At 32.9% G+C, this 9,931-nt stretch overlaps 2 protein-coding genes across 2 annotated transcripts; both read left to right on the top strand.

Annotated features, from left to right (window-relative positions):
* The first annotated feature begins 563 nt into the window (after window positions 1-563).
* LOC120069916 (uncharacterized) lies at window positions 564-5,458 on the top strand. The gene is made up of 5 exons (XM_090309232.1): window positions 564-654; window positions 781-942; window positions 1,615-1,732; window positions 2,070-2,318; window positions 3,567-5,458. Exon 5 carries the CDS (start codon window positions 3,894-3,896, stop codon window positions 5,265-5,267), a length of 1,374 nt encoding a protein of 457 aa, XP_090165358.1. The 5' UTR covers window positions 564-654; window positions 781-942; window positions 1,615-1,732; window positions 2,070-2,318; window positions 3,567-3,893; the 3' UTR covers window positions 5,268-5,458.
* On the top strand, window positions 608-3,806 carry LOC150031205 (glycine-rich domain-containing protein 1-like). The gene is made up of 5 exons (XM_090309233.1): window positions 608-654; window positions 781-942; window positions 1,615-1,681; window positions 2,070-2,318; window positions 3,567-3,806. The coding sequence occupies exons 1-5, from the start codon at window positions 608-610 to the stop codon at window positions 3,804-3,806; spliced, it is 765 nt and encodes a 254-aa protein (XP_090165359.1).
* Window positions 5,459-9,931: the final 4,473 nt, after the last annotated feature.

Genomic DNA, 9,931 nt, shown 5'->3' with positions numbered 1-9,931 from the left:
GTGAAAAATGTGCTATATATAATAATATATCATAGTACTTGTGGAAAAATACGAAAAACAAAATCAACACATTATATTGTAAATACCTCATTTCCATCAAGATGTTGATATTTTTACATTTTCATAGATTCGGTATTGACATAATAACGGAATCATTATTTCCATATTATATCATAGAAAAATCCACGAGATATAAAAAATAAGTAACAAATGTTACTAACATTAATATAATATAAATAATAGATATTTTAACTTTATTTAAAAAATAATAAAAATTTTATTTATTAACTTAATTTTTTTTAATTTTTGGTTTTTCTAATTTTTTCAAAAATATCATTGAACTTGAAATTTTGTCAATATTGATGTAAAATTAAGATCATGATATATTTTTGTCAACATCAACATTTTAAATTTTTGCTATAAGTAAAGCCACTCAATTGACATATGGATGTGTTATCGACTAAGTGATTTGCAAGTTTGAAACCTTTCTCCATTATTATATTAGAAAAAAGAAATCCTTCGACTATAAATAGATGTTCTTGGTTAACAAAAAAATCTCATCACATTACAACTTTCTCCTTCTTTTACAATTCTAAAATCTGTAGCCATGTCTTCACTCCCACTTCAAATCTCTCATGCTGAAGGAATTTTAAGGCAATATATATTTATATCTTTTTCCTCATGCATTAGTTTAATTTTTGATGTAGTTAGTGTTACATGATGATTATTATGAGCAATATAATATATAGTTTGATCAAAGGGGTTTCTGATATGTCACAGGAAGGTGGAGAAGAACAAAGAGCTTGAATGGGAAAAAGCACAGAAGATTGAAATAGGTGTTGATCTTGTAGCTGCAGCTAAACATCAGCTTCAATTTCTCTCAGAAGTTGATAGCAATCCGTTCCTTCATGAAGGCCCAAGCCTTGATAGGGCTATTTACAGGTTAAAAAAATCTAAGTACCGTTTGATAACTTTTTTGTGTTTCGATTTTTTTTTTATCGTTTAAATTCAATGTATTTATATAATATAAAGATAAATAAAATGCACCCAAAATCATCAAAAATAAATTATAAAAAGCTTATATTATCAAATACACATAAGTTCTGATATAAAATTAACGTATGTATGATAATAATATAATTATATCTATTCGTTAAATGTTATCAAAATTTGATATGTAACAGTAATTGCTCACTCAAGCCATTTACTTTAGATAATGTCTCGACTCATATCCAACACTAATTAAATTACTCTATAAGATGAAAAACAACTTGTTTCTAGTAGGATTCAAACCCCAAGTGCTGATTTTTCTCAGACATACATGTGTGCCAAACATGGCAGAGAACAAACACAACGTAAAAATAAAACTAGAAAGCGAACAATTTCTCAAATTTGACCTCCTTCTATGGAACTGAGCCCATTCCGTAAAAAATGATAAAGGAGAAGAAGGAAACAAGAACAAAAATGTTATGATCAATGTAGAGAAGGGATAAGTTATCCTTTTATGAGTTTGTATATTTTTCTATTACCACTCGATGATTGTCTTCAATTACTACTCCATATATTGAGGATTAGATGTCAAAATTATTTCTTGTCTAAAAATTCTTCTTGTAGGTACAATGCTTACTGGCTTCCATTGCTTGCCAAACATTCTGGATCTCCACTATCTGAAGGACCTTTAGTTGTCCCTTAGGACTGTGAATGGATTTGGCATTGTCACAGATTGAATCCTGTATGCATCTTTTCCACTTCTGATATTCATAGTCGATAGTTGGATTAAGAGTATGTTTGAGAGTGATTTTATAATTGTTAAGGATCAATTTTGTTATGTTCAAAATCACTCCGAGACACGTCTTTAATCACTCAAAATTAATTTAGTATTTAGTTTTATAATTTTAAATATGATTTTCATATCATCAAAATCGATTTTGAATTATTAAAATTCATGTTTTACAGTTATTTTGAAAATTACAAAAGTAATTTTTAACTATTCCGACATCACTTCCCGACATACACTAAGTTATACAGTTGAGTGTGACTAACACAAAATCTTTTAAATTCTTATAAAGGTGCAATACATATCTGATTGTGAGGAACTTTATGGAAAGATACTTGACAATTCATATGTTATATCAACTACCAATATTGAAAGTTCCAGTCTAAAAGAAACTGAAAAAGTCTGGAATAAATTATACCCTGAAGAGCCCTTCTATTTCAACTTCAATTCACAAGAGGAAGATCAGCTCTCACAACTTGAAAAGTACACCAAATATGATCTTGTTTCAGCTGTTAAAAGACAGACCCCCTTCTTCTATCAGGTATGTACTTCAAATCAATTTCATTTTGCACTTAACAGTTAACATGTCTTCAAACTCTATTGGATACACAACTCGAAAGCAAGAGATTTGATGAAAATAGAATTATATTTCATGTTTTAATGTATATGTATTGGGTAGAAGGATTCTAATTTATTCAAATATTCAAATTTTGTTCCATAATAAAATATTTATAAACCAAAAATCAGTTGTATGTTTTTTTTTTTTTTTTTGACAATATGTGGGATGCAGGATCGGACTTTTTAACTGAATATATTTGATGTCCATTAAACTATACTTCTTTACGGCAAGAAAAATGTTGTAGTTAGTTACTCAATAAATACTAGCTTGAATATAATTATTTTTTATTAGTTAATTTATGAATAACATGTATTATGTTAAAATTTTTATATAATTTTTATTTAGGTTTAAAATCACTTTTGGTATTTAAACTTTTATAGAAGTAACAATTTAGTCTCTGAACTTTGGTTTTTAATAATTTAGTTCTTGTAGTTTCAATTTTCTAACAGATTAGTCAACTTTTTACTTTGTAATGATTTAGTCCTTATATTTTAAAATTTTTAATGATTTAGTCTCTACAGTATAAATTGAGGTTAAGATTTAATGGGATTTCTTGTATAAATAATCTGATTAACTAGTTAGAGACTCAATATTTTTATACAATTAATTACATAGTCTAGTCATAAAATAATAAACATTGACATCTAATTTTGTTGAATATTTTTACATTATAGACCACATTGTTATAAATTATATAGTATAAGAATTAAAATATTATATACTAAAGTTCGTGGACTAAATTGTTGCAAATTTGAAAGTATATGGACTAAATTGTTAACTAATCCAAATTATTATAAACTAAATTGAAGGTGAAACTTTGTACTATTTAAATCAAACAAATTTTAAATATATAATACAATTCAGATTGTCTACCCAAATATAATCTCAATGAATCTGAAAATAGAAAATAATAATCTAGATTCCCTACCAAACAATATCCCAAAAAACAAAAGAAATAATTCTCAATTTTCCTGTGTTATGTGAACTTTGTAAATAATTCTCAATTTTCCTGTGTTATGTGAACTTTGTATTTAATCATTGGAAGCTCTAATTTTACAAATTTAACCTTTTTTTTTATGATCTTTGTTTTAGGTTTTCCTAAAGGAGTATAACAATTAGAAATTTAGATGGTTAAAACTTGCAATCTTAACCTTAAATTGATGTGGACAGGTTTCTCAACCTCACATGAAGAATGAAGATTTCCTTCGAGAAGCTTTGGCTAGATACAGAGGATTTCTATATCTAATCAAATGTAACATGGATGAGTCTGTTCAAAGGTTTTGTGTTCCCACATACGATATTGATCTAATTTGGCATACTCATCAATTACACCCTCTTTCCTATTGCAAAGACATGAAAACATTACTTGGTTTGGTATTGGAGCATGATGATATGGATTCAGATCGATAAGTGGGAAAGAAATTGGACATTGGGTTCACTGGAACTACCCAACAATGGGATGATACATTTGGTACAAGGTATTGGAAGATAGGTGCAATGTATAGAGGCCCATCTCCTCGCATGCAAGGCGATGTAAATAGCGATGCATGCACTGGTACTGCAGGGTGTGGAAGCACGGTAAAGAGTGGTGCATGCACTACTGCTGGGTGTGGAAGCACGGTAAAAAGCGGTGCATGCACTGCTACTGCTGGGTTTGCAAGCACGGTAAAGAGCGATTCATGCACTGCTGCTGCTGGGTGTGAAAGCACGGTAAAGAGCGGTGCATGCACTGCTACTTCTGGGTTTGGAAGCACGGTAAAGAGCGGTGCATGCATTGCTGCTGCTGGGCATGGAAGCATGGTAAAGAGCAGTGCATGCACTACTGCTATTGGGTTTGGAAGCACGGTAAAGAGCGGTGCATGCACTGCTGCTGCTGGGTGTGTAAGTACTGTAAAGAGCGGTGTATGCACTGCTGCTGCTAGAGGCCCATCTCCTCGCATGCAAGGCGATGTAAAGAGGGGTGCATGCATTGCTACTGCTGGATGTGGAAGCACGATAAAGAGCAGTGCATGCACTACATGTGATGGGTTTGGAAGCACGGTAAAAAGCGGTGCATGCACTGCTGCTACTGGGTGTGGAAGCACTGTAAACAGCGGTGCATGCACTGCTGCTGCTGGGTTTGGAAGCAAGGTAAAGAGTGCTGCATGCACTGCTACTCCTGGGTGTGGAAGCACGGTAAGGAGCAGTGCATGCACTTCTGGTGCTGGGTTTGGAATCACTGTAAAGACCGGTGCATGTACTACTGCTGCTGGGTGTGGAAGCACTGTAAAGAGCGGTGCATGCACTGCTACTACTAGAGGCCCATCTCCTCGCATGCAAGGCGATATAAAGAGCGGTTCATGCACTGCTACAACTGGGTGTGGAAGCATGGTAAACAGCAGTGCATGCACTGCTGGTGCTGGGTTTGGAAGCATGGTAAAGAGCGGTGCATGCACTGCTGCTGCTCGTTGTGGAAGCACTATAAAGGGCTGTGCATGCACTGCTGCTGCTGGGTTTGGAAACTCGGTAAAGAGCTGTACATGCACTGCTGCTGCTGGGTGTGGGAGCACGGTAAAGGGTGGTGCATGCACTGCTACTACTGGGTTTGGAAGCACGGTAAAAAGCGGTGCATTCATTGCTGCTGCTGCGTATGGAAGCACGGTAAAGAGTGGTTCATGCACTATTGATGTTGGGTGTGGAAGCACGATAATGAGCGGTATATGCACTGCTACTGTTGGGTGTCGAAGTACGGTAAAGAGCAGTGCATGTACTGCTGCTGCCGGGTGCGGAAGCATGATGAAGAGCGATGGGTGCACTACTAATATTGGGTGCAATGATATGATAAAGAACGGTGGATGCAATGCTTGTGCTGGATGTGGAATCATGGCCTAAATCTAGTGGTAATTGTATGGTTGTAATGGTGGATTTAGCCATAAAACTACCGAACCAAATGAATGTTAGTAGAGTGATGCAAGTATGTTCTGAAAATGACATGTTAACCACATGAGGTTTTCAGTACATGTTTAATGAATAAAGTTTGTATCAAACTATCCTATCAAATAAAAGTATGAAATTTATCTTTATGTTTGCAACTTTTTTTGTTTCTGTATGATAGGTTAACAGGGTGTCAAAAATGTGCTATATATAATAATATATCATAGTACGTGTGGAAAAGTATGAAAAACAAAACCAATACATTTTATTGTGAATATCTCACCTATAAGAATAATATAGTATCAAATTTCCATCAAGATGTTATTATTTCTATCTTTTCATGGGTTTGATATTGACATTAAAACTTAATCGATATTTTCATATTATATTGTAAAAAAATCTACAAGATATAAAAAGCAACAAATATTACTAACAAAAATATGATATAAATAATAGAAATTTTAACTCTGTTTAAAAAATAATTAAAAAAATAATTTATCAACTAAAATTTATTGTTTTTTAACATTTTGTTTTTCTATTTTTTTTAGAAATATCCATCGCATTAAAATTTTATCGATGTTGATGTAAAATTAAGATCTTGATATATTTTCGTCGTCGTCATCAACATTTTAAACTTTTGCTATAAGTTATGAGTTATATCAACTACCAATGCTATACTGCTATTGTCGAGTGCGAGGCACGGTGAAGAGCGATGGATGCACTGCTTTTACTGGGTGTGGAAGCACAGTGAAGAGTAATGGATGTATTACTGCTATTGGGTGCAGAAGCATGGTGAAGAGCGGTGGATGCATGATTGTTGTTAAGTGTGGAAGCACGGTGAAGAGTGGTGGATGTACTATTGCGGCTATGTGCGGAAGCACGGTGAAAAGTGATTGATGTATTGCTGCTGCTTGTGCTTGATGAATGCAATGCTTGTGCTGGATGTGGAATCATGGTCTAGAGCTTGTATGGTTGCAATGGTGGGTTTTGCCATAAAACTACTGAACCAAATTAATATTAGTAGAGTGATGCAAGTATATCCAGAAAAGGAATTGTTAGCCACATGTGGTTTTCAGTTCATGTCTAATGAATAAAGCTTGTATTAATCTGTCCTATCAAATAAAAGTATGAAATTTATCTTTATGTTTACAACTTTTTTTCTTTGTGTATGTATAAGTAAATGCATGTGAAGCCCAACTCATAGCATGATTTTACTAGGTTCATCACAATATTTATTTCCTTTTTATTTCATAAGTTAATATAGAAAAATTTGTTTTTTATATGCAAAGGAATCGCTCTATTTATAGTGGCAGGAGGCATGTTCTTTTCTTTTCTTTTCTTTTCTTTTCTTTTTCTTTGAAAGCTTTAGGATAAGAGGGATCAGTAGGTGCATGGGTATATCTCAATTAAGTTGACATATACTTAGCACCTTCATCTATCCCTACAACCAAAAGAAGTGTATACGACAGAGATAAACAAATACAAAAGTAGTCTGATGAAGAGTTAGAGAGAAATTCAAGATATAAAGAAGCATCGACAATACACAAAAAATGAAAAAGAGTACAGATCGATTTATATGAAGACTTCCCTGTTGAGCGATATTGTAGAGGCAGCATAGCATAAAAGAGAGGAGACTTTGTAAAGAAAAGGCAACCATAGAGATAATGTCTTCCCATAAAGTGGTTGTGTTCTATTTACACTCCAGCTAAACTAACAATATTCAAGCTCCAAAATTATTACTCCAAAAAATATGAGTCGTCTTTCTTATGGAAAGGAAAAGGAAAATATTGAGTAACTCATCAAAAGTGGACGGAATGAGAGTATTCACTTGTCTTATTCTCCATAAATCAAGGGTGTATGGACAATAGATAAAACCATTTGATTCCCACATGATACACCAATGCACGCTCAAATAGTAATATGGTTTTTGCCTCTAGGCAACCTCGCTGAAAAATAACTACCAGTCTCGTTGAAAGATAGCTAACCACTTTTTTTTTTTTTTTTGAAAAAATAACTAATCACATTTTTAAATAGAATATATAAATTCGATAGTAATAAAAATATCATTCATGGTTTATTTTCAACCACCTAAAATATAGCTAAAATTGGATTATATTGAATGAGAGAGAGGAAAGTTGTAGTCAACAAATGTAACACGGAGGAGAAGAATCCAATACATAATTTAAACTTAATTTAAAAAAATAATAAAAATGTAATTAAGCACTATTCTAAATTTATATCTATACTATATTAAATGGAGGCATATGAAAAAAATTTTACCTTCTCATACTGCCCTTCAATTTTAATCAAATTTTCATTATCCCCTTCCATCTCTTACGCTAGTTTCTACTCTCTCTCATCTCTTACATTAGTTATCACTTATTATGCCCATCCATCTCGTTAGTTACTATTTATAACTCATTTTATTTATTCCCACCCCTTCACGTTTTTGTTACTACTCTCTTTTATCAACCCTTCCTCATATTCCCTATTACTATTGTATACATAGTTCTTTTTATAACATTATAGATTCTTTTCACTCCCAATTTGAAATCCCATCATTATAGATATTTTAGTTCTGTCCACCAATGTACATTATCTTTAGTCATACCATTTATTGAATTTTTAAAATTAGTAAGTTCAAATTTTCAATTGTTATTTGGTTGATTTTTAAACTTAATATTTGATTTAGTTGCCCAAAATTTGGTTATGTTGGCCATTTTCGTTATTATACATAAAACTATTTATTTCTTGTTCAAGAAATATTAAAGTCATTTTTAGATTTTATAGTTTTTTTTAATATTATGGCTTGATATCCTAAAAATAAGAAAACACATTAAGTTTTACTTATCAACTTTCGAGAAAAAGATTGCACGAGGTTTTTGTGTCCATCGTGTCTAATAGGGACCCTCGTTTTACATCCAACTTTTGGAAGAGTCTTCAGACAGCATCGGATACTAAATTGGATTTCACTACAACTTTTCACCTACAGCTTAATGGTTCAAACACTAGGATATATGTTACGTGCATGTGTGTTAGAGTTTTTAGGGAGTTAAGATTCCCACTTGCACTTTATGGAGTTTGCTTATATAAAAGCTACTAGGCTACCATTAGCATGGCACCATTTAAGGCCTTGTGTGGGAGGAATTATAGGTCTCCCGGAGGTTGGTCAATGGAGATTGTTGGGTCTGGAGTTGGTTCAGACCATCAATGAGGCGATACAAAAGATTAGAGCCCGAATGCTGACGGCTCAAAATAGGCAAAAGAGTTACATTGATATTAGATGTAAAGATTTGGAGTTTAAGGTAGGTGATAAAGTATTTTTGAAAGTGGCACTTATGAAGGGAGTGTTAAGGTTTGGCAGGAAAGGTAAGTTGAGCCCTCGGTTCATTGGGCCATTTGAGATCCTAGAACGGGTCAGTCCTGTAGCTTATCGGCTGGCCTTGACATCATCTCTTTCGGCAGTTCACGATGTTTTTCATGTTTCCATCACTATAAAATTTTGAACTTTAATGTCGATTGAAAAAAGTGAAACCGAATGTATAATGTCAATTTTTTAAAACAAAAGCGGATATTTAATGTTGGTTTTAAACCGACATTAAAGATAGACTACAATGTCGGTTTAAAATCGACATTAAAAATCCCCATTTATTTTTTTTAACTTGAGTAAAAAAGTATATCTATTTCATTTCAGTACCCATCTTTTCTCTCCTTTCTCACTTCTCTCTTGCAAACCCCCTTTTCCCCTTGACCATACCAATCATCACCAACATTGGTGTTGTTTCGGTTTTTGACGTCGTCGGCATTGTTCTGTCACTGTCATTGTGTTAGAGTTAGATAACATGCAGCGGAAGTATCAAGGATTCATAAGCATTCAAATTCACTAATTTTGGCAGAAACTAAAGCATGCTCTTCTAAAAAGAGAGTTTTAAGATCATACCTTCGAAGAACTCTTCAAAAATTTGATCAATCCATAATAATCTTCACCAAAGATCACTGTGAACCACCTCAAGATCTTTCCCACTATCCTCTTGGAGCTTTAGACCAAGTTGTGAGACTCAAGAACAGCTTGAAACATTGAAGAACAGTAAAAAAACTCACAGCAGCTCACTTTGAAGAACTCTTTCTTCTAACTGAAATTTTCTCTCAAAATTTTTGTGTTATGCATGCCTTCAATTCACTCCAAACTTCTTTATTTATTGCAGATGAACATGCAAAGAAGAGAAATGTATGGCTTGCAACACATTCTTGGAGTATTAATAAAAGAAGGAAATGGGCTTTGTGTGAGCATGAAAAAGATTATATTGGAAAATCAACATTTTCCATTTTGAAGCATGCAATCTAATTTTTCCAATTTTCTTTTAAAATAAAATTTTGATTTCAAAAACCATTTTTGATTGATAAATCCTAAAATAATTTTCTAAAATTAATTTAATATCAAATATTAAATTAATTTTTGCACAATAATCATATTCATATATTTAAATCATATTTAAATATATATTCTCCTATTCCGTTTAATTTGAACGTTTCAAATTAATTTCTCAAGCTACTTTAAAGCTTAACCATTTACAAGCTAGAAGGGGGACCTCGTAGACCTACAGATCATGGGCTCCAACGAT

This window comes from Benincasa hispida, unplaced genomic scaffold (assembly GCF_027475165.1).
Source record: "Benincasa hispida cultivar pf3 unplaced genomic scaffold, pf3_genome.v1.1 HicScf1402, whole genome shotgun sequence".
Classification (NCBI taxonomy): domain Eukaryota; kingdom Viridiplantae; phylum Streptophyta; class Magnoliopsida; order Cucurbitales; family Cucurbitaceae; genus Benincasa; species Benincasa hispida.
This window is presented reverse-complemented; position numbering and strand designations above follow the sequence as displayed.

Coding starts and splice junctions, on each gene's coding strand:
- LOC150031205 (XM_090309233.1), top strand. CDS start 608: ATGTCTTCACTCCCACTTCAAATCTCTCATGCTGAAGGAATTTTAAG. Junction 943..1,614: donor CTTGATAGGGCTATTTACAG/GTTAAAAAAATC, acceptor TTCTTCTTGTAG/GTACAATGCTTACTGGCTTC. Junction 1,682..2,069: donor CACTATCTGAAGGACCTTTA/GTTGTCCCTTAG, acceptor ATTCTTATAAAG/GTGCAATACATATCTGATTG.
- LOC120069916 (XM_090309232.1), top strand. CDS start 3,894: ATGTATAGAGGCCCATCTCCTCGCATGCAAGGCGATGTAAATAGCGAT.